Here is a 24,114-nt window from a genome sequence, read left to right as displayed (position 1 = left end):
ACGAAAAAAAAAACCCAGTAATATAACAACATTCTCATTTTACAACTGAAGAAACAGAGGTTGGTTAAGTGCTTACTCAAACTGGGTGGCAACCAAAGCCATACGTCATATCTCCATATCTACAGAGTTTGCTAAACAGGGCCTTGCAGGAAGAGGTTGATATCCTGCAAGGATATTTCATTCCAGCACCATGACATATGAAATATTTTGCTGCACATCAAACATTCCCAGACTGGCTGAATATGTTTCTCAAATTTGGTCTCTCTCCTAGATTCCCAGGTTTTCTAAGTTTTCATGCAGAATCCTTTACTTTTGCTGACATTATTTTTCTAAGGACTATTAATCTTTACCTGTTTTGTTTAGTCTTTCTGCCTACTTTCTTTTTCTTTTTTAACTACCTTCATCCCTAAGGTAGCCAGCCTTAAAACCTTAATGTATAGCCTTCCAAATCCTTTTTCATTACACAATCACACACAAACATATTCATATATATGTACACATATGCATATTATTATATCTAGCACATAAAACCAAGTATTTAGAGCAGAAGCTAAAGCATTATAGAGGCTCAATATTTATTGAATGAATGGTTTGCTTTATAAAAATTGGATAATTATATAAATCATATGTAATTATAATATATAATAATTTTATTTACATTATACTGTTTCTGGCTTTTATTACTCAATATCTCTAGGTAATCTCTTCATTAGATTTAATTAATTCTTATGAATGGTTGCATAATATTTTACCACTATCAAAGTAACATCAATTTATTTAACTACATCTCTACTTGATTGTCAAGATGCTTTTACTTTTTTTGTCACTATAAATAAATAATGGCTAACACTTACTGAGTATGTGCCACATGTGAGGCATTCTTTCTTAGCCTTTTACATGTATAAAGTCACTGAGTTAAGGTTATTTTTCCTGTTATAGGAAACTGAACAGGGGTGGGTAAGAAGCTTAGCCAAGGTTATGTAGCCAGTGGGCAACAAATTCTTCAGTGTGGCCCTATTGTCCCTCTCACTGCATTACTTCTATACAAGCCAGTAATCAACACAGGTATACATACATCCTAATGGAATGGTGCTTTACTTCTAGTTGACAGTGTCCCACGAGTGGAATTACTGTGGAAGAATATGTGTATATTTTATAGATAGATTGCTTTGCAAAAAGGCAGTGACAGTTTGCATTTTCACCAGCAGTGGAAAATACTCTTTCGCAGATTATCATTTAATATATATATATTTATTATTTATTTCATTATATGTGTGTGTGTGTGTGTGTGTGTGCGCGCTATTGTTTCTTTTTTGCCAATCTAGTGGGTGAGAAGTGATATTTCACTGTTACATTTATATGCTTTTTGGACAGTAGTGGGGTTGAGCATCATATCCTTATCAGCTATTTGGATTTATTCTACTACAAGTCCATAGGCTACAGGGTGGGCCAGCAGGCTGGAGATCCAGAGAAGAGCTAATGCCACTCAAATTCAAAAGCTATGAGGCTGAAAACCCAGTTTCCCTTCCAGCACATTTGTAACAGCTAATCCTTTTAGTAACTTTTCTAGAGATGCTAATGGTCAGACTGCCTGGACTTAATTTCTAACTCACCACTGATTAGTGACTGAGTTCCTTAAAATAACAGTAATAAAAATCTGCTTCACAGGGTTCCTGGGAACACTGGAAGAATTGCTTCTTACTTTATAACTTTTGCCTATTGTTATTTGGGATTTGTCATTGCTTTTTTTTTTTTTTAATTTTTTTTTCAATGTTTATTTATTTTTGGGACAGAGAGAGACAGAGCATGAACAGGGGAGGGGCAGAGAGAGAGGGAGACACAGAATCGGAAACAGGCTCCAGGCTCTGAGCCATCAGCCCAGAGCCTGACGCGGGGCTCGAACTCCCGGACTGTGAGATCGTGACCTGGCTGAAGTCGGACGCCTAACCGACTGCGCCACCCAGGCGCCCCTGTCATTGCTTTTTTAAAAAATATTTTATTTTTAAGTAATCTCTCCACTCATCATGGGACTTGAACTCACAACACCAAGATCAAGAGTCCCACGGTCTACTGACTGAGCCAGTCAGGTGCCCCAGGATTTTTCACTGCTTTTTGAGTAAATTGTAAGAATATAGGGATGAAATCCTGGCCTTCCACTTATAAGACCCACAGAAAAAAAATTTTTTAACAAAATCATGTGTCTTGGGACCTTCTGTCCCTTATTAACACTCTGTTTTATATATGTACCTTATATACAACAATCTAGACTTTTATGAAAGACACACAATGGGTGAATTTCAAATAAATGTTCCGAATTTCACTAATGCAAGAAATTCAACCTATCAAAGTCTTTCCCTATTCGTCCTACAGACAGTTTTAGAAATGACAAGCAATAAGATCAGTCATTAAAATAAGTTTCATCTTTAGCATGTCTAAGAATTTTTAGATTTTTAGAAATGTAAAAAACTGTAGTAGTGATGAACCTCACATCTTGAAGTCAGCCATATACAGTGCTGAGGTAGTCATTTTGGGAGATCTTAGGCTAGGTGAAATACTTCATAAGTGTCACTTAATTACTATCCCTCTGGCTTAGAAAGAGAAATACCAAGACCCTAGAAAATAACCATCAGAAACAAAGACTTTTAAAACTTATTTTACAAAAAATTATCAATCTGAGAGAGTTGTATTTGTTTTAATGCTGTTTTAAGAATTAGAAATGCAGGAGTGCCTGGATGGCTCAGTTTAAGCATCTGACTTCAGCTCAGGTCATGATCTCATGGTTCGTGGGTACAAGCCCTGCCTTGGGCTCTGTGCTGACAGCTCAGATCCTGGAGCCTGCTTTGGATTCTGTGTCTCCCACTCTCTCTGCCCTTTCCCCCACTGGTGCGCTCTCTCTCTCTCTCTCTCTCTCTCTCTCTCTCTCTCTCGCAAAAAGAAACATATAGGGGCGCCTGGGTGGCTCAGTCGGTTAAGCGTCCGACTTCAGCCAGGTCACGATCTCGCGGTCCGTGAGTTCGAGCCCCGCGTCGGGCTCTGGGCTGATGGCTCAGAGCCTGGAGCCTGCTTCCGATTCTGTGTCTCCCTCTCTCTCTCTGCCCCTCCCCCGTTCATGCTCTGTCTCTCTCTGTCTGAAAAATAAATAAACATTAAAAAAAAAATTTTTTTTAAAGAAAACATATAAAAATAAGTAAATAAATGGAAATGCAAATAAAGTGCCTGACCCAAAGTAGTCTCACAATAAATGGTAGCTATTAACCGCCACTCCCGGCTGTCAAGGACCATGTATTTTCGTATTTGGATCTCTTCCCAACGCCTACTACTTATTTGCGGATCGTAAAGATATTTATCGGATAAATGAGTGAATGACATCAGGAACAGACCAGTTGCACTCTGTGGCCAAATCCTGGAGTCCGGGATCCTAAATTAGTGGGGCAGAAAGAACACTCTGGGTAAGAAGGCCTCCAACTTGCCCATAGTGCTGAACTACAATTCCCAGCATGCAACCAAACGCCGTGGTTGCAATGCATCCCGGAAAATAAATCTCCGGGTTTCCATTGGCCACGCAGGAGAAGCGCTTGTAGTTTGCACAAATACGCGCGCTCTAGCGTACGTACGCACGGAGATTGCGCAGATCTCCTCGTCTGAGCTCTGCGGAACTCATTTTGAAAACGTTTGCAAGACTAAAATCCGGTAGGATTTAAAAACAGTTCCACTTCCGGTAACACCGGAAGCAATTTGAAGATGGCGTCCTCCTCCTCAAGCGGGCAAGCTAACGCGGAGGGGAAAAGTGAGTTTCGTAACAAGAAGCCGAAGCCGGAGAACCGAGGTGAGGTTGAGGGAGAACCGAAGCCTGATATTTGGATATTGAGTTGCGATTGTTTTCTTTGGCTGTCTGGGGACGTGTAACGCTACCTTGAGTCTGCTTTGTGAAGTTGAGTACCTATCACTGCTGACGACTGGCGATGTTGGCCAGGCCTGCAGGACCGACTGGCGGGTATGGTGCCAGCCACGTGTTCCTGACCGCTTTTGCTAGAGGCCTTTCAAAGTGAAGATATTACAGAGTTTGTTTTCTGTAAAATGAGGAGGATTAAGAAATTGTGGAGGGCGCTGCGAGACCTTATACTTGCTTTAAGGCGGGGGCTGCAAGTTGACAAAATGAGGGGTGGAATGAAGTAGGTATAGGAGGGCCTTACGTATGTTATTGAATGCCGATAAAGGAAGCGGCTGATGTAGAAGTGGCTGATAATGAAGCAGCTGATAATGAAGGAGTGAAACAGACAGAGATACGGAGCAGGAGGTATCTGGCGTGTTCTTAACCCTAGTTTGCCTGTTAGTGAAGAAATTTTGGAACATTTATCATTATTCCTCTTGGTCAGATGGCTAAAATATTAGACGACACAGCTCGCACTGTGTCTTCACAGACTTTAGACCGCCTTGCTTTTAAATTGCCGTCTTGCTTTGTAGTCTGTTTTCATACATTTTCTTCAGTATGAAGGACAGGAAGAGGGAATAGAGAAGTAGCTCAAGACCTGAGCAACCAATCTTGTTTTAAGTGTTCAAAACCTTGGACTGTCATTCTGTAGGCATTAGGGAGGTATTAGGAGTTTTGTTGCTGTTTTTAATTATGCAACGCACACGGAGTACTGTATGTGTACAGCTTGAAGAATAAAACCTACACGTTCCGGAGAAAGAACCATTACGCAGAAGCAGCATCACCAAAGTCCAAACCCCTCTAGCAGCGCCTCTCAGATCATATTCTTTGCCCTCACAGGACGTGAAGTGACCATTCTGAATCGTGTTAGCAGTTTCTGTTCTCTTCGTAATCTTTCCAACTAGGCACAAAATGGTTTGGCTTTGTCAGTTTTTGAATTTTATATGAATGCAAGAGGGCTGTAGACATTGTTCACATTGTTCTTAGGCTTAACTTTGTTTTTTTTATTCAGTCAAGAAGATACTGGTAGCTGTCGTTTATTCTTTTCATTTGCTGTTGACATTTCCTTCTGTGAACATACACATATCTGTATTTTCAGTCTACTCTTGGTGGACATTTGGATTGTTCGCATTGTTTGCTATTATAAGCAGTGCTCCTATAAACATCTTTTATGTCTCGCCTAATTTGCATGTTGAAGAGTTTCTCCAGATTATGTACATGGAATTGGAATCCGTGAAGGTTAGGGTATGTGGAGGTAATACTAAATCTTTCTCAAAGGGGTTGTGCCAGTTTACGCTCCCACTAGCAGTGGATGAGAGTTGTCATTGCTCTACGTCCCACACTAACACGTGATATTATCTGAATTTCAAATTTTTGTCATTTTGGTAAGTATGAAATGGTGTCTGGCTGGGGTTTTAATTTGAACTTTCCTTATTACACATCTTTGTACGTTTTGGGGCTATTTACACCCCCTCTAATGTGAAACTCCTGTATATTTCTTTTGCCAGTTTTTTGTTTGTTTAATTTGTAGCTGTTTAACTTGTTTTTTGTTTAATCTGTCGCTGTCGAAATGTTTAAACCGGGTAGGGACTTGGGAAGATAATACATTTTAAGTAATCTCAGTTGTAGAATTTGAGGTTTTGTTTGTTGTTGTTGTTGTTGTTTAGGATATTGGGAAGTGAATAATATATGAAGACTAATTCTCTGTGATTTGAACCAGAAATAGCAAAGTAGATACGAGTATTAGAAACGAAGCAAGTTTATGTGTGGTGGAGAACATGAACTACGTAGGCCCTTTTCTCAGACTTAATGTGCATAAGAATCTCCTAGTGAGATTATTAAAGCACAGATTCTTGGGCCTCATCCCAGAGATTCAGAATTGTTAGGTCTGAGCTGGAGCCCAAGAACTGGACATTTTTTTTAAGTTTATTTATTTATTTTGAGAGAGAGAGAGACAGAGAGAGAACCAGCGGGGGAGGGGCAGAGAGAGGAGGACAGAGGATCTGAAGCAGGCTCCATGCTAATAACAGAGAGCCCGATGTGGGCCTCTAACTCTGGAACCATGAGACCATGATGTGGGTCGGAGGCTTAACCAACTGAGCAACCCAGGGGCCCCAAGAATCACATTTTTGACAAACCCCTAGTTTATGCTGATGCTGCAGGCCTGTGGTTCATAATTTCGAGTAGTACTAAATTAAAGCATAGCTGTTAGATTTAAGAGATTGCTAAAATCCAGGACCAGGAGTTTTAATAAATGATGTGGGAGATCATTTATGGCGTTTAGGAGGCATTTTGTTTTATTGACAGGAGACCTAGACTGTATCACCTTTGCGTCCCCTTAGGCAAGTCACTAATATTTTCGGACTGTCTTTTATAAAATGACAGTTGTCATGAATGATTTACAGAAATAGGCATATGAAACCCCTTTGGGAAGCCTAAAACTCTTTACTAGTGATTAGTACCTGAGAGTGTACCCTGGAATATCAGCTTTTAAGTTTTACTTGTGCACACACACAAACACAAACATATGCATATACACGCACATATGCAGGCTCCAGTTCAGCAAAGTCTGAAAGATTATTTATATTGAAAATAGTCTTGTAAACAGAGTTGTATTTGAATCTTCAACTCTAAGATAGTGTAGTGCAATAGAAGTTTCTTGAGGACCCCAGTGTCTGTCAGGCATATGCTAATTACCGTGGATCCAAAGAGGGTCCCTGCCCTTAGGACCTTTGTCTTATGAGGCTGAAGTATTTACACATAATTTTAATACAGTGTGTTGGTGATAATGACAGAGGCATGTTCTTTATTGAATAATCTAAAAAGCATGGGGACAGGAACTACAAGGAGAATAATTGGAAGCATGTAAATGTGTGCATGTAAGTGTTCAAAAAGTGTCCAAAAGAAGGGTAAAATTTTATGTGTACGTTTCTTCCCCTCTTTAGATGAATCGGAACTCCTCACTGTTCCTGATGGTTGGAAAGAACCAGCTTTTTCCAAAGAGGACAATCCCAGAGGACTCTTGGAGGAGAGCAGTTTTGCAACTTTGTTCCCAAAATACAGAGAGGCTTACTTGAAAGAGTGCTGGCCATTGGTACAGAAAGCCTTGAATGAACATGTATGCACATTTTATACATTTCTGTGAGATTTTGCCCTTATACCTTTACTTTCAAACAAGTATGGATGCCGATGGACTTTTTTATAAAGTAGTAGCATAACTGGTTAATTTAGTTCCTTTGGTATTTTAAACAGCCTGGATAGAAGCTTTATTCTTATAATCCATTTGTTTTTAATTTTGTAATGCATTACTTTGAAATAGTCACATACCTTTAAAATTTTAGGGATCTCCTGGACTGCCTGAAAGTCACCTGTGACCTCCAGGTTTCAGGATGCCTGTTCTATACTGTGATTAGTTGCCATATTTCTGTATAGTTAGAGTTGAGACATGTTCCTGGATGATTGCTTAATTTTCATTTTATTTTTTTATTTAAAATTTTTTTTAATGTTTATTTATTTTTGAGACAGAGACAGAGCATGAACGGGGGAGGGTCAGAGAGAGAGGGAGACAGAGAATCCGAAACAGGCTCCAGGCTCTGAGTAGTCAGCACAGAGCCCGACGCAGGGCTCGAACTCACAGACAGTGAGATCGTGACCCTAGCCAAAGTCGGATGCTCAACCGACTGAGCCACCCAGGCGCCCCTTAATTTTCATTTTAAATGCAAGACGAGGATGTGGCCACCTTTCCCCTAGTTGTTGCCGCTGCCATGCCCCTCGAGGAGTGTATTTGCTTTTGTTTTTCAAACTGGATTGAAATCTGTTAGTAGAGCAACAAGTCCATTTAGTGGATATAACGAGCCTTTAAAAAGAAAAAGAATGTATCACATGTGGGTAAGGGTAAATACCATTTTGTACAGCTTTTGGCTCACTTACGTGTGTGTGTGTGTGTGTGTGTGTGGGCACATGTGCACACACCAGGTTGGGACATATGATGTAGTTCTCAACCATGTGACTGTTCTGGAGTTGTTTGTGCCCATTAAGTATTGGGGTGCTTCAGGAAACAGCAAGCATTTTACAGTGGTCTGCATCTGAGATTGAACTCTCGTAAACTCAGAGACCTGACCTTATGTTGAATTGTTCATCACTCACTATGTTGAAATACTCTTCAGAGGATGCTCTCAGTCAGAAATAGCATTTTAATTTGCTTTGTCAAATTCTGGCTGTTCATATTAAGATGAACACATATATTCATGCATAACGTTCCAATGATTGCTTCCTTCTCAGTGTGTGAGGATTTGTTTTTAGTTTGTATTTAGCCAGTACAAACCAGCTAGAAAAAAAGTTTGAAAGAGAAAGTCCATTCTCACCCTAAGGAGCAGATCTACCGATCAGAGCTGGGTCCAAGATAGGGAAGCTATATGTAGCTTTACATTTTTACCTTGGGTCTTCATTTGCCTTGATACATATTTTTGAGACTAGAAATAGTCTTTATTCCAATAAGGACAAAGTATTCTAAAGCCAAGTAAGTATAAATGGTTTCAGGTGCCAGAGTCTCTAACATTTTGAAATATGAACGTAATCAAGTATTAATTATTTATATCAACTCCCCAGCTTCCTCACAGAGGGAGTTAATAGAATTTGAGAGAGCTTAATGTATAGTAATTAATAGTTTGATTAGGATAGGCTCTCTGGTTATCTAAGATCGAATTGATTTTTAGACAATTGTGTATTTGCTCTTTCCTTGTTGCAGCACATTAATGCAACCCTGGACCTGATCGAGGGCAGCATGACTGTCTGTACAACAAAGAAGACTTTTGATCCGTATATCATCATTAGGGCCAGAGACCTAATAAAACTTTTAGCAAGGAGCGTTTCATTTGAACAGGTAAATTTAGAATTCCAAAACCTTTGTTTTGTTTGCATCAACATCAGAGACAACATATAACACTGTATGCCTCCCTCTTAGAGTTTTCATTTTTCGGCTTAGATTTCATTAGCCTGGGCCTTGAAAATGAATTTATTTGTAAAGAATATTGATGGAGTATTTTCTTTATTTTCCCAAAGGCAGTACGAATTCTTCAGGATGATGTTGCATGTGACATCATTAAAATAGGTTCTTTAGTAAGAAATAAAGAAAGATTTGTAAAAAGAAGACAACGTCTCATTGGTCCCAAAGGATCTACATTGAAGGTATTTTTTATCAGTGGAAAACTTAAGTGTCTTTCTCTGTCATTAGTTTTCCAGTGTACTGAACTTCAACTTACTGTTCTTTTGATAACAGGCTTTGGAACTCTTAACAAACTGTTACATTATGGTTCAGGGAAACACAGTTTCAGCCATTGGACCTTTTAGTGGCTTAAAAGAGGTGAGAACCATTTACTATCTTTAGTTAATTTTCAGCAGAGAACAAATTAGGTAATTTGGTTATAATACTTCATTGGATAATATATTGTTTTACAATTGTTATTCTTTTTTAGAATGTCCTTTGATTTACCATTAGTAAATAAATACTTTGTGCTTCATGTTATTTGAGGCAATCATCACTCTTAGATCCTAACATATTATAGCCAATCTTTGGCAACTAAAGAGGTATCCGTTTCTGAATTAGAAGGTCTGCACATCATCACTCTTTCCACTACAAATTTTAAATGGGTATTTAAGATTTTAGTCTATAGCACATATGGGAGATACGTAATTACATGTGCTCAAATGATTGGAGAATTGAATAGTGATAATTGTTATTTGCAGTAACCTATATAAGCCAGTAGAGGTCAGATTCTAAATAAACTTCTTTTCTTTTAAAATATATTTTGTTTTGGGGTGCCTGGGTGGCGCAGTCGGTTAAGCGTCCGACTTCAGCCAGGTCACGATCTCGCGGTCCGTGAGTTCGAGCCCCGCGTCGGGCTCTGGGCTGATGGCTCAGAGCCTGGAGCCTGTTTCCGATTCTGTCTCCCTCTCTCTCTGCCCCTCCCCCGTTCATGCTCTGTCTCTCTCTGTCCCAAAAATAAATAAACATTGAAAAAAATAAAATAAAATATATTTTGTTTTATTTGAATTTTAGTGTAATGTTTATTTAATGTATTGATGAACTTTTTTTTTTTAACTTATCAAATTGAATGTTATGAGAAAATCTGTGGAGCAGATACACATTTCTGTTAACTCCGTTTGCTGTCTGCTGTGAAGTATTGTTCCCTTTCCAGGACCTTTATTAGCAATTCTGTTGAACACCTTTCTCATAAATTATCTGCCCTTTTCTCATGTGGCAATAGGAACTTAAATATATTAAATACTGTATAATTTTGTAAAATCTAAATATATTATTTAATTTTCACAGCAAAGCTATAAAATTGTATTTCCATATTATTTACATATTACAAATGAGAAAGCTGGAACAGGACAATTAAGTGACGTTCCCTTCCCATTATTTAAGGCCACATTTTCTGACTCTAAATCTAGCCTTCTCCCTAAACTACACAGTTCCAAAATGTTGCTGTATTAATTCTATATGTTACATTTTAGCTGTAAAGTTGAGACACTTCATTGTATCTAAGAGAGTTTTACTGTTATGAAGAATCTAGAAGTCACTCAGCAGTTGAAGGACCTCCTGTATTCAGTTTGGTAGCCGTTGCCTAGTCCGTAGGATATGTTGCAGTATATTAATCCCCTTCCATTTAGTTTATTAAAATCTATGTAAGTGACTAATTGATTTTTCTTTGCAAATTTCAGGTACGAAAAGTAGTCCTAGATACTATGAAGAATATTCATCCAATTTATAACATTAAGGTGAGTGTTAATTATATATTATTATAACAGTGGTTGTCAGACTTCTTTTAGCTACAGAAACCTTTCTTGAAATTAAATCTTCTATGGAAGCCTAATGCACAAAACAGATGAACAGAACTATTAGGGGTAGATTAGAGATAGTTCAGCCTACTCAACTCTACCCAGTCCTGTTGTTACATCTTTGGAGGCTTAGGTCTCTGGCCTACAGTCTGAAAACTGTTGAAGGGGATACTCAAACACATGACATAGTTTTTATACAGAGGAAATAAGCTTCATAGAAATGGTCGTAGATGATAAAAATCAGATTTTCTTGGATTATGGGCTTATTACTATATTTAAAGATGTGATCTTTCAGTATCCTGCCTTTTTCTGTTAAATAGAGTCTGGAATATTTCATATTGGATTAAAACTTTTTTTCTTAATTTAACAGTCAAAATTACAAACTCTCTGAGAGAGATCTGTTACATCCCTGTGCACACAGGATTCGTGATGGTACTTGGAAATTTAATCATGCTGTAAGGGACTGTGAGGGGTATTTATTAAGCAGTCCACTTAAATTTGATGAAGTTAAGTCACTCTTAGGGGTGTCTGGCATGGTTCAGTTGGTTAAGCATCCAACTTTGGCTCAGGTCATGATCTCAGGGTTCGTGGGTTCAAGCCCCGCGTTGAGCTTTGTGCTGAGAGCTCAGGCCCTGGAGCCTGCTTCAGATTCTGTGTCTCCCTGTCTCTGCCCCTCCCCTGCTCATGCTCTGTCTCTCTCTCTCTCTCTGTCTCTCTCTCTCTCTCTCTCAAAAATAAATAAGCACTTAAAAGAATAAAAAATACATATATTTTAAGAAGTCACTAGTAAATTGGGGTGAAGGAATGATTTTGAGTTACTTTGGGACATTAAAAATAGAGCTAGTTTTGTATCTGATACCTGATTTCCTTCTTTGGATGTTCCAATGTGTGCAGAAGTCAGTGGAGTGGGAGAAATGGGTTTTGTCTGATCATGAGAAAGTTTACTTTTTTCTTTTCCTGTGATAATTAAAGTACTACCAAAAGCTTCCTGCTTTCAGGGGACATTACTAATTAACTCTCCCTGCTACTATTCAAGTTGAATTTTAAGGGTTTTAATGAATTAATGGTTGAAAAGGTGAATTAGATTAGTCTCATTTTCATCTCAATTATTTTAACAGTTCTGCATTTCTTATTTATTTATTTATTTATTTATTTATTTTTTAATTTATTTTTTTTTCAACGTTTATTCATTTTTGGGACAGAGAGAGACAGAGCATGAACGGGGGAGGGGCAGAGAGAGAGGGGAGACACAGAATCGGAAACAGGCTCCAGGCTCTGAGCCATCAGCCCAGAGCCTGACACGGGGCTCGAACTCACGGACCGCGAGATCGTGACCTGGCTGAAGTCAGATGCTTAACCGACTGTGCCACCCAGGCGCCCGTTTTTTTTTAATTAAAAAAAATGTGTATTCATTTTTGAGGGGGAAAGCGTAAGCCGGGGGGGTGCAGAGAGAGAGAGGGAGACAGAGGATCTGAAGCAGGTTCTGTGCTGATAGCAGTGAGCCCGATGCAGGGCTCGAACTCACGAACTGTGAGATCATGACCTGAGCTGAAGTTGTACACTCAACCGACTGAGCCACCCAGCTGTCCATAAAGCTTTTTTAAAATTTTTTAAAAACTGTTTCTGCATTTCTTAATCTAAATTTCTAATGGTTTTCTGAAGCTTAGTTTTAGATTACTTATTTTTTTATGGAATTGGTTTGCTCCTACTGTGGAGATTAAGAGCTACTCTTTTTAATTTTGTTATTTATAGGAACAGTATTTATAATGTCTTGGTTTGACAAATATATGGCTTATAAAATTAAAAATTCTTACTTTGTTCATATATTGTCATGACTAAAGACCTTAATGATTAAACGAGAGTTGGCAAAAGATTCTGAATTAAGATCACAAAGTTGGGAAAGATTTTTGCCACAGTTCAAGCACAAAAATGTGAATAAACGCAAGGAACCGAAGAAGAAAACTGTCAAGAAAGAGTATACACCCTTCCCGCCACCACAGCCAGAAAGTCAGGTCAGTATTAAATGTTGAATTTCTTCACATGACGGGGGAAACCATTTTAATCTGTTTTGTCAGAAACTTCATGGAGAGTAATTTAGGTGGACTTTCTGTATGTGAGGGTGTATGTGTTTGGGTGCGTATAGGTATAAGAAACTAAAGGTAAGTGTAAATAGGCTTATTTTGAGCTGAGTGCGTGGGGTGGAGTGGCGGCTTCATGGTATGAGTGGTTGGCGTCACTTGTGTCCCTGCGGCCAATCCAGTCTCTGCACTTCCCATAGATACACACATTTAATGATTTAACCCTTAATGCTCTCACTCTGCGTCAGCACCATTCTTATGACCACATGCTATGTGACTGCTCAGTTTTGAAGTCTTTAAGTGATAATATCTATTCTTTTTCTAAATTATGAGTGTCTCTCATTTTAGCAGCTGTTTTCTGGCTCCTTTTTTTCCCCAAATTTCCTTTTCTCTCTTGGCCATCACTGTTTCCTTCATACTGCCTTTTCCTTCTATCATAGTTGTCCAGCAAAACTCTCAAACTTAATCAGTTCTAAAATTTGTTTTCTTTCCCATAATGTGGCTACTGAACACAGCTGGAAAAAGTCTTCTCTTTGGACTCTATCCACTATAAATTCACGTTTCCAGCCTCAGATAGGTCCTCACCGTTGTCTGGTAGTCTGTGCATCCTCTTAATTCTTGAAGCACCCCTCCCACTCCTAGCTGATGACCCTGCATTTCAGTTTATGGAAGTATTTAAGACCATCAGGTGAGAACTCCTTCAACTTCCTTTTCTCTCACCTGTAATTTTTTTTTTTTTTTCCCCATCTGCACCCAGTCCTTTCTTTACCTGTTCTTTGAATTCTGTCTTCACCGGTCTCCTAAGGGATCTTATTTCATAATTCACTCTCTTGGCTATATCTTAAAGTCTTTCCTCTCTACTAGTTCTTTGTTCTCAGCATGTGGACACATCCCCTTCTGTGTTGAAACAGCCTGCTGTATATTCCATGAACACATCACCTCCTTTCCTATCCCTGTGTTTTTTGCATGTATTTCCTTTAGCTTAGAGTATATTTCCTTTTCATGTCACTGCCTTTATGAATTAGTCAGATTTTTGACTTCACTGTCTTCACCTCAAGGACACTGTGCCTTTTTTAGGAAATGATTTCTCATCTACCTTATTTCTCATGTAATTATAAATACTGCTTTCAACAGATTGATAAAGAATTGGCTAGTGGTGAATACTTTCTGAAGGCAAGTCAAAAGAAGCGACAGAAAATGGAAGCCATAAAGGTAAGACTCTGTCTAGCTCACATTGATAGTACAATTCACAGAAACTTAAATTCCTACTTAACTATAAATTGTGTTCTCTAATGTATTTTTTTTATTAATAACGCAGGCTAAACAAGCAGAAGCTCTCAGTAAGAGACAAGAGGAAAGAAACAAAGCTTTTATTCCACCTAAAGAAAAACCAGTTGTGAAACCGAAGGAAGGTAAGTGCTCGTTTTCCAATTCTTGATGTGATATGAAAGTCTGTTTTTGAAAAGTAAACCCATATGAATTTGTCTGAATCTCTTTGAATGTTAACTAAAGAAATAACCATCTTTCATCAGTTCTCTTGCTGCTTCATTAATCATTAATCCTAGGGACAGGAGACCACTGAAGTGTTTTATAATTTATTAGCAGCTGATGCCTAATTCAGAGTCTCCAGATTGACAGTCCTCTCCTAACCTCTGATTGTGCTGGAGAAGGACTCTTCATTGTGAAAGCTCTAAACCAGGGCAGTGAATCCTCTGTAGAGATCAAAGTAACGAAAGCAATGAGGTCCCCAAGCTCTGTTATCATGCCTCTCAGAAAGAGCTTATCAGATGTTACGCTTTTCTTCTCTTTACTTATGTGATCTGTGGCTTAAAGTTTGATTCCTATATTATTAACGATGGATTTCTGATCACCTTGGGCTAAAGGACAACATCAAAGTAGTAGGAAGGTCTTAGGGGCTGTTAAAAGGACACTCCGTGAAAACAGTGTTCTGTCTTCTCTTCTCCATTCCTAGTCTCATTTGATCCATCCTGCCCTCTTCTGTGTTCTCTTTCCCACTAGTAACATCTGTACTCTTCCCTAAGTAATTTTCCGAAGTAGCCAGTGGCACAGTGAGGGGAGGGAAGTCACTGGCATTGTTGTACATGACCTATTGGTCAAGACCAGACATGACGTTACTATTTTAGTTTCCTGTATTACATCAGTGTTAATAGCTTTAAAAGTACTGTATTCTTCTATGTACGTCACTGGTTATATAAAAGTTAAAAATGTCATAAGCATTAGAATTTGCAGTTTGTTCAGCCTGTGAGTTTTCTGCTTAGGACGTTGTTCAGTAGCCAGTTTAATCTCAGTTTATGATGATTTAAATGTAGCTGTTTCACTGTAGTGGAGGCTTTAAGTCTCTGCTCCTCAAGTTGCTGGGAAGTTTGATGATATTTTAGCTGGTGATTCTCTTATGCTCTGAACACTGTCCTTTACATGGTGAGGAAAAGTTGCATTTTTGTCTCCTCCTTTGTCTTTGTTATTCAGGCTTTTGGCATTGATGGTTGGATTCTGTTAGGAGGATCTCCAAATATGCTCAGATTATTGTCTTTATTACCAAAATCTTGTTAAATGAGATACTACTAGTCATTGATTGAACTAATATTTGGAAAACTTTATTTTTGAGTTTTTATGTGTGGTATTAGATGAAGTAGATTTGACCTAAAGCTTCATGATTAATTAAAATTATTCAAGCTGGAAGGGCTACGTGGTAATATTCTTGAAATGTAATTTCAAAGTATTTTAGTGTGCAGAATTGGAAATTGGCATATTAATGAGTACTCTAAAGTTCCAAAATATGGGAAAGAATATAAGTAAAAATAATCCAATCTCAAGTACAATTTAGGGAGAAAAATGAAGTTTTAATATTGTTGAATTCAGTGATTTGTTCAGATAGCTAAACTATAATGCCATTTTCATGTGTACCTTCATTAATGTACTTAGAAAGTAATTTATGATTTTTTTTCTCTTAAATGTCTAACATTCCTTTAGGCAGGTGCTTTATATTTTACAACATGACCTTTCACTTATTACAGTACTCTGAAGTTACTGTACCAAATACATATTCTTTATGTTTTATTTGGTAAAGCATAAAGAATTACATATGTTGTTTTTAATTTGTCTAGCTTCTACCGAAAATAAAATTGATGTGGCTGCCATCAAGGAAAAGGTTAAGAAAGCAAAGAATAAGAAACTGGGAGCTCTTTCAGCTGAAGAAGTTAAGCTTAAAATGGAAACAGATGAAAAAAAGAAGAAGAAGAAAAAGTAACACTAAATAAACCCCCTGAACTAGAACTCATTAAGCTATCTCCTTTTGTAAAGGATTTTGAGATACTAGGATGTTCGTAGCCTTATGTGTGAGAAGAATACCCTGATCACATTTTTCTAGTTTGTGTCATTCTTCAAATCAGTGTTTATATAAACAGCTGTGTCTTTATAAATATAAATTATTGTATTCTCTGTGAGTTTTTAATTTTAATGCTGCAGAGTGGTATGTATGTCCTTGTATACCATGCACCTTTTCTGTTTTGGCATGTTTTGCCTAAGCATATTAGGTGTAATTTTTTAGGTTGTTTATATAACGATCTTTTTAGAATGTGGCTATTGTAATTATCCATCAAATCCAGTATTTGCTGCCACTGTTTAGTCTTTACATATAATCATGTCCCACAACTTGGTTTTGAGGAAGATAAATACAGATTTTGCAGTGCTGTCTCTAATGATAATGAGTAAACATTAGGTTTCTTTTTATAATCTTACTTTATATTATGTTTAAGATTAAACAACCCATAAGCAAAAAGCAAAAGCCTCTTAAATCCCTTAATTACTCTTTTGAGTCTGGGAAAATGGGAAACCAAAGACCTCAAATTGCTAGAGAGTGGGGAAAACCAGATGTTTAGCATGGAAGCAGCATGCAGCAAGTTATGTAGAAATGGTTTTACTAATGAGGGCCAGTGGAGTCGTTTAGAATCACCTAAATCTAGCACATTCATTTTGTAGTTTTAGAAGCTGAGACACACACGGGCTGAGTTACTTACTGAAAGTCACAGCTGTGGCAGCCTGAAAACAATTCTTATTCACAGAAAAGTGGGAAGTAAAAATGAGTTTATTCTAGAGTTAGGAAGTTGAGACTTTTTCTTTTGATGAAGGGTTTATTGCAACAACATTTTTTTCTGAAATATTTTAAAATAAAAAATAAATACAACCGTTATTTTTTTAAAGCCATACATGAATGAGTTGCAGTTTTTTTCTGGATTTAGTTCAAAAGAACTGAGGGTATCTGTGCTTGACCCAAATGGTCATTATGACACCCAGTATTAGGATTGGTGGACTAACAATGAGAAAGAGAGATAAGTTCCTGTTGCGCACAGATACTGGCCAGTCAGGATACACAACAGAGTAGTAACCTGTGAAACAAACATCAGATGTGCTCTTAAATGTTGTTTCTCATAATGCAGTAATATAATTCACATCGATCTAATGGAACAGTTAAAAGATTTGTATACATACGTGTGACTTTGTCTCGTTGTGGGTTAACTGTGGAGTCAGAAGAAAGAAAAAATACGTTTAAAATTTTATTTTAAAAAGCCAAGTTGCTATTTATAACCATTAACTGTTGCTTTGACTTTATTGCAGTGTTTTTTAAACATTAAGATTTTTTTGTACTAACTATACTAATTTGACATTTTTAAGTTGACTATTTATAAACTTTTTATATACTACTATAAGTGGAAAATCATTTTACATACCACAACTAGCAGATAATAAATACAATTAAAATGAAAATTAAACCATGAGAATTGAAAAATAAAGAATTACATATTAGGAACAGTCAATGTGAGCAATGTATTAAAATATTTTCCTGGAAATATGTTCTTTCCTGAGAAGAATGATACTATTTATGATCAGTCAGTAATAAAGAGACCATGACCTCGCTCTCCGTCATTCCAGTATGTCATTAAATTGTCAGTAGGGATTTGGCTCTCCTGTCATAATTATTCCTCTCCTTTTACTGAGCTTTATTCAGATTTTGACATTCAGAGCACTAGGTAGAAAATTCTACATCTGCCTTAGCCTTCATGATACTTTTTTTATTAAATAGATGACGTTTCCATGCCAGTTGTATGCCAGCTGCTGTTGAATTCTGTGGGACTCTGGCAAGTACTTCTGGGTACTTGTGAGCATCCCTGCTTGGGCTTTGGTGATTACAAGGAAGCTGCCGCTGCTCTACCTTTTTTGGCAGTTAATACCATGAAATCAAGGATGTGCTGTGCTAGTTATATTTTTTCTTACATATACGTTTTTTAAATGTTAAATATTCAACTCTTGAATATCGAGACAAATGGACATTCATGCACTAGCTAAAATCATCCCGTGTACCACTGATATACCCAGCACATTATGTAAAAGCCATGCTGATTTGGCCTCCGTGGGTATTTATTGAACCTGCCAACAGTACCTAAAGGACCAGAAAGGAATTTGTTCCTCCAGTATTTACCATAATTTGTCAAAGATGGAATCTGTTAAAAGCTTTTATTTTTTTAATGTTTATTTTTTGAGAGACCGAATGCAAGCAGGGGAGGGGCAGAGAAAGAGACATAGAATCTGAAGCAGGCTCCAGGTTCTGCACTGTCAGCACAGAGCCTGACGCGGGGCCCGAACCCACAAACCTCAAGATCATGACCTGAGCGGTCTGCTCAACCAACTGAGCCACCCAGGCGCCCCTGTTAAATGAAACCTTCTGTCCTCTAACCCTTACCCCCATGCAAATTAGCATGTTTTCCCTTTATTTTTCTTAAGAGCCCAGGAGTTTTTCATTATTGGACCACAGCCTTAATTTTCTGAAGTTTCAGAGGCCATTTCAAGATACATCTAAAATGAAAAGCTAAAAAGCCAAAAGGAGCTTTTCTTGTCATTGTGGAGGTGGTGTTACTAATTATCTAGATTTTTAAAGAGAAGGAATGATTTCTTTAAGGAAACATACATCCAGATTAGTGCTTATTTGCCAGCCAGACTAGGGTATAAATGAATTACGCATAATTCCTACTTGTTTGGAATTTAGAATCCAGCAGGAAAGACAGTGAACCAGTGGCAACAATTAAGTTACTCTTTAAATAATTTAAAATAATTGTCTCAGTTTTCACCACAGATTTTAAAGAAGCATCATGAGAATCGTTCATGGGCATAAAAAGTCTCAAAGTTTGGGGATAAAGAAAACACCAAGAGTCAACTCAACATTTGGGAGTTGAGTTTGGGAGGATGTATTTGTGGATAATAGGTAATATTTATTGAGTGCTACTGTATGCTAGGCTCTTGTTCTAAATAGGAGTGTTGTTTTCTTTTTTCATTGATTTGATTCACCAAACTTGTGAAGAGGCCCCACCGTCTACATTCTATTGCTGAGGAAATCTGTTTAGACAGTTGCCCCAGGTCACGGTGGTGGAACTGGAAATTGAACTTGGGCATGTGGTTTTTAAAATGCGTGGTTCTAGGGCACCTGGGTGGCTCTCAGTTGGTTCAGTGTCTGACTCTTGACTTCCGACTCAGATCATGATCTCGTGGCTCCTGAGTTCAAGCCCCGCATCAGGCTCTGTGCTTGCAGCGCAGAGCCTGCTTAGGATTCTGTCTCCCTCTCTGCCCCTCCCCTGCTTGCTATCTCCCTCTCAAAATAAAAATAAACTTAAAATAAAATGTGTGGTTCTAACTCCTACTTTATACTGCCTCACTTGGAAAAAAATAATATGCTTTGTAGTGTTGTAGCAACACGAAAGGAAATATTCAGTTGATACATTGATACCCTGAGGAGATGTTTGTTGCATAGAGGCTGCACTTTACTAAGTTCTCTTAACAAAACTGCTGTGAATGAAATAAAGGATGGTCGAACTGGGAGAGAGAGGACTGGCTCAGAAAGCTGATCAAAAAAGCGTTGCGGTACTGGGATTGAAGATGACAACTCAGTGTTTACAAATCAGTTGTTTTGATCTTGCTGAAATTCAGCAAACCTTGGGTCTACAGCTCCTATCTTAGTCACTTTTTGTGGTAATGATTAGAGTTACAGAAGAAGGCTATTCTTTGCTTCCCTAAGTTGACCTTAAATATATGTTCATTACTAGGACAGTAAGCCATTGGTTTGATTGCTGCCTGATGCCAACTTCCATGAAAACAGCTATTAGGATAAAGCAAACATTTGCATTCTTAGCTCTGTAGAAAGTTCTAATAGTTTCAAACACATTGTATTATTGGTAGAGTTTTCCTTTTACTCACTGCAGAGATTATCCAAACACTTGTCATCATTGGGGCAGGCACTGCAGGTGGACCCTTCTCTGTATGGCCAACTTCTGTATTGTCTATAAAGTAGAAAAAAGCTGTCCATTAGGAGAGGTGGGTTTTTGTTGTTGCAATGAAATTTGCTACTCATCTTTTCTGCAGGATGGAAGTCCACAGATTCAGAGGGTTGTTGAGGGAAGGGGAAATAGAACCCTGTTCATAATTTGCAGAGTTCCCTCCATGGGACTATGTCTGTGAACCTGTGTCTTCACCTACATCATTTCCTTTAATTATTACAATTCTGGAAGTTTTCTTTATTTGACACATAAGGAAAGTAAAGCTCTAAGAAATTAACTTAACAAAAATTACAGCATACACATATCTGAGTCACAATAAAACCTAGATTTGTCTGACTCCAGGGCAACACTCCCTCTACCTACTATCTGGCCTGTATACACCACCATCCAAAACACTGTCCATCCTAAGGTAACATGACCCACATTTGCTCTTCTCAGTTTAGCAAGCCTCCATAGTTTGTGATGGAACAATATGTGCTTCCCTATTAAGTATTAAATAAGACCTAGCAAGAAGTTTAATAATCAGTAACTTTAATGAAGATTAAAACCATATTTTGAGTTATCTGCTGCGAGTAAAATGTGATATGAAAATATCTGATATTTACAAAGATAGAAGTAGTACTAACAAAGTCATACACACTGCTGATAACGACTGAAGTGTTGTCTTAATTCACAATGAAATGTTTTTTTTAATGTTTATTGTTTTTTATTTTTGAGAGAGAGAGAGAGAGAGAGAGAGAGAGAGAGAGCATGAGCAGGGGAGGGGGAGGGAGAGAGGAAGACAGAATTTGAAGCAGGCTCCAGGCTCACAGCTGTCAGCACAGAGCCGGATGCAGGGCCTGAACCCACGACCTGTGAGATCATGACCTGAGCTGAAGTTGGACACTTAACTGACTGAGCCACCCAGGCACCCCAAAATAGTTTCAGTAGAGCTTAGTGAAAATAAAGATGTAACTTTTCTAATCCAAGTTCATGGACTCAACTCCCCTCCCCTAATACTTTAGAAACTTTTTTTAGAAACAAAAAAGGTTTGTCCTTAAACCAAAGTTAAGGACACATTACTTTCATTAACACCTCCTTTCCAACCCAAAATATGTGTTCTAATCTTATTTGGCTCCAAATTAATTTAGGTTGTTTTAGAAACTCTGTTTATCCTCATGCTTGCTTTACACTGTGGGAAACAGTCAAAGGAATATAGTGATTCTGATAATAATTGCCCGAAGTGCACATTAATCTGGGGATATTTTCATTGTTAAAGAGCACCATACTCTTTGAGAGGGCAAGTTCTAGAATAAAATCATTTATCCTATTTCATTCTTTGTTGAATTGTGAAAACTATACAGAGGGAGAAATTACTACTTCAAAAACTGGCTAAAAACAAAAAGCAGTTGTGAATTCTAGGGAAATTCATCCTGAGAGAAACATGCTATTGGAAAGGCCTGGATTTGTCTGGATAGAAACAACTGACACAAAGGGCCCTGATGTATTCTGTCCATAAAGAAGCAGGAAGTTTTACTGTTTCCCCTGGCAGCCTGAGGGAGAAAGGGTTGGGGCCCTGGGACTGAGGAAAAGACTTTTTTTTTTTTTTTTTTTTTTTTTTTTTGAGTAATCTCTTTGGCCAACATGGGACCCTAACTCAGGACCCTGGGTCACATGCTCTACTGACTGAGCAGCCAGGCCCCCTGAGAGATCTTTAAAGAAAAAGATAAATATGAGTAGGGGTTCTCAAAGGGTATATTCGTACCCTGTAGATACTAGATAGTCAAGGTTGTCATTTCCTCTTCTGTGCTGTAATCCTTTCTCCCACTAATCACAAGATAGCCTTGCTCAGAGGGGCCCAGGGGCTTGAAGAGAGAGTTGTGTATGTGAAAAATGCAAATCAGAATGACCCGAAGCAGCTAGGAGGAGGGGCCAAAACCGGTCTGGGCAATGAATGACTCCAGAGATTGAGTTACAGGTGACTGGAGAATTAAGCACCCTGCACCCCACTCTTAGGAAATCTCAGAAGTATCGAGAGGATACTGGACTTCCTAGAATTATGTGGGCTAATTATGTGACTTTTTGTACATGGAAGGAGGAAAACAAGCTGAGAAGGCAGAAGATAATGAGGACATCCCTAACTGGTCTCTGTGCTCCTCCCTTATGCCCTCCAATCCATTTCCCACATGTCATTCAGAGTGATCTCCAAATGTAAGGCAGGTCTTGTCACTCCCTTGCTGAAAATACTTGGATGATTCCTCTTGGGATGTGAATAAAGTTAAATTTACCATGGCCCACACTGCCTTGCAAGGGCTGAACTGCCTCCTTCCCTGTTTCATCTGATTCAGTGATGCAAGCACCCTGACCTGTTTTTGCATCCTTTCCACAGAAGCTTTTCAGGTGTTTTCTGCAGCAGACATCTGTTCCTGAAGTTCTTCACGAGTCTGGTTCCTTTCTAATCTTCATGCCTGTGCTTAAATACATCATTTTATCCAACAAAGGGTCCTGCCAATTGATAGTGTTGATTACAGTATCATATTGTATTTCCTTCATTACTCCTATCATAATGCAGTTTATTGTCTATCTGCCCCATAGATATTCCATAGAAATAGAAATTCCATAAAAGCAGGGACTGTGTCTGGCTGGTTCTCCTTTGCATCTCAGTAAACAAATATTTGTTGGATGATTGTATGAATCCACTTATTTGTATGAATAAATGTTAACTCTATAGAAGCATTAAAACTGGTTATAAGCTTTACAACTTCTTGTTTATAACACTAAAAGGCAAATAGTCAGGCTAAACCAGGAGGATTTCCATTTGTGCCTTTTTATTATAACAACAATAGTAACTATGAATACTTCTCTAATAATCTCAAATAATGTAATACCATTGCCAGGTATTAGATATAGTTGGTGTTTTACATAACTTTCTTGTTTAATTTTCATAGCTACTTGATAAGTAGCTGGTGCTATTATTATCCCGATTTTTTACAGAGGAAACAGATTCAGAGAGGTTAAGTAACTTGTCCAAGGTCAAGTGAACCAAGGTGGTGGGTTCTCAAGACCCTGTATCGTAACCATTAAGCTATATAAATGTCATGAAGAGTCACCACTGATTGATTTAATGGATTTGGCTAGTTTTTCCTAGGTTTTCCTTGTTTTTTGACTTAGGGATTTTAGGTCAAAGCTATTCTCTTCTGAATGACACCTGCTTTTAATCCTTTTACCCCACCTACACTCAATCAGACTATCCAAAGTTTCTTCAGAACATTACTTCAGGGAAAGAAAGAGAGGATTCCTCTAACAAATCTTCTGGAATCCCAAAGATTGGTAAAATCCAAACATAATTCTAGGGCAACAAATTAAAGAAAAAGATTGGTGTATATATGGCAAAGAGTTAAAGCCATATAAAATATGGCTTTAAAATATAAACTACTATAAATCATTAAGAAAATCACTCTGGTAGAAAAATGAGCAGACCATATGGTTCACAAAAGAAGGAATGTAAATAGGCAATCGGGTGAAAATTTATAATCACCAGTGGTCAAAGAGATGCAAAAGAAACATAAAATAACAGTTTCTTTCAAATTAGAAAATACTAAAAAATTATAATATTCAGTACTAATGAAGAAGTATAAATTGATATAATAATAGTGTAGAATAATTTGGCCATAAGCACTTTTAAAAACATAAAGATGTTCACACCTTTTACTTAGTATACTATTTCTAGAAATTGTAGGGAAATAGATGTGACTGAAGACTTATATTCAAGGTTGTTCATCTAATATTAAAAGAAAATGCAGAGAACAATCTAACTTCTTCAATAGGATGAGCTGTCATGTGACCATCTAAAGCACAGACTCAGAAGCCAGACAGCCCAGGTCACAGTCCAGTAACAAAGACACTATGTCCAGTCCACAGACACTATGACATAGTGTCACCA

The 24,114-nt window shown here is 37.9% G+C and overlaps 2 protein-coding genes across 8 annotated transcripts in view; one reads left to right on the top strand and one right to left on the bottom strand.

Annotated features, from left to right (window-relative positions):
- The window catches only part of KRR1 (KRR1 small subunit processome component homolog), a 379,188-nt gene extending 362,365 nt beyond the window's left edge, over positions 1–16,823 (top strand). The window contains exons 1-10 of one of the 2 annotated variants that reach the window (XM_047865570.1): positions 3,675–3,826; positions 6,877–7,049; positions 8,679–8,813; positions 8,993–9,118; positions 9,210–9,293; positions 10,655–10,711; positions 12,613–12,783; positions 13,984–14,061; positions 14,168–14,261; positions 15,975–16,823. In XM_047865570.1, coding sequence (XP_047721526.1) covers positions 3,742–3,826; positions 6,877–7,049; positions 8,679–8,813; positions 8,993–9,118; positions 9,210–9,293; positions 10,655–10,711; positions 12,613–12,783; positions 13,984–14,061; positions 14,168–14,261; positions 15,975–16,117 — 1,146 coding nt within the window. In that variant the 5' untranslated portion in view covers positions 3,675–3,741 and the 3' untranslated portion in view covers positions 16,118–16,823. Of the gene's footprint in view, positions 1–3,674; positions 3,827–6,876; positions 7,050–8,678; positions 8,814–8,992; positions 9,119–9,209; positions 9,294–10,654; positions 10,712–12,612; positions 12,784–13,983; positions 14,062–14,167; positions 14,262–15,974 lie in introns of those variants that run through there. The other variant, XM_047865571.1, reaches the window with a different exon arrangement.
- A 157-nt stretch (positions 16,824–16,980) lies between these two features.
- Positions 16,981–24,114, bottom strand: part of GLIPR1 (GLI pathogenesis related 1) — a 29,811-nt gene continuing 22,677 nt past the window's right edge. For 5 of the 6 annotated variants that reach the window (XM_047865575.1, XM_047865573.1, XM_047865576.1 and 2 more), the window contains 3 exons: positions 20,113–20,195; positions 17,359–17,385; positions 16,981–17,255 (listed from right to left, as the gene is read on the bottom strand). In XM_047865575.1, the coding sequence (XP_047721531.1) occupies positions 17,110–17,255; positions 17,359–17,385; positions 20,113–20,195 (256 nt within the window). In that variant the 3' untranslated portion in view covers positions 16,981–17,109. Of the gene's footprint in view, positions 17,386–20,112; positions 20,196–24,114 lie in introns of all 6 variants that reach the window. The other variant, XM_047865578.1, reaches the window with a different exon arrangement.

Source organism: Prionailurus viverrinus, chromosome B4 (assembly GCF_022837055.1).
Source record: "Prionailurus viverrinus isolate Anna chromosome B4, UM_Priviv_1.0, whole genome shotgun sequence".
Classification (NCBI taxonomy): Eukaryota; Metazoa; Chordata; class Mammalia; order Carnivora; family Felidae; genus Prionailurus; species Prionailurus viverrinus.
Note: the sequence above shows the minus strand (reverse complement) of the source record. Positions and strands in the feature narration are given on the sequence as shown.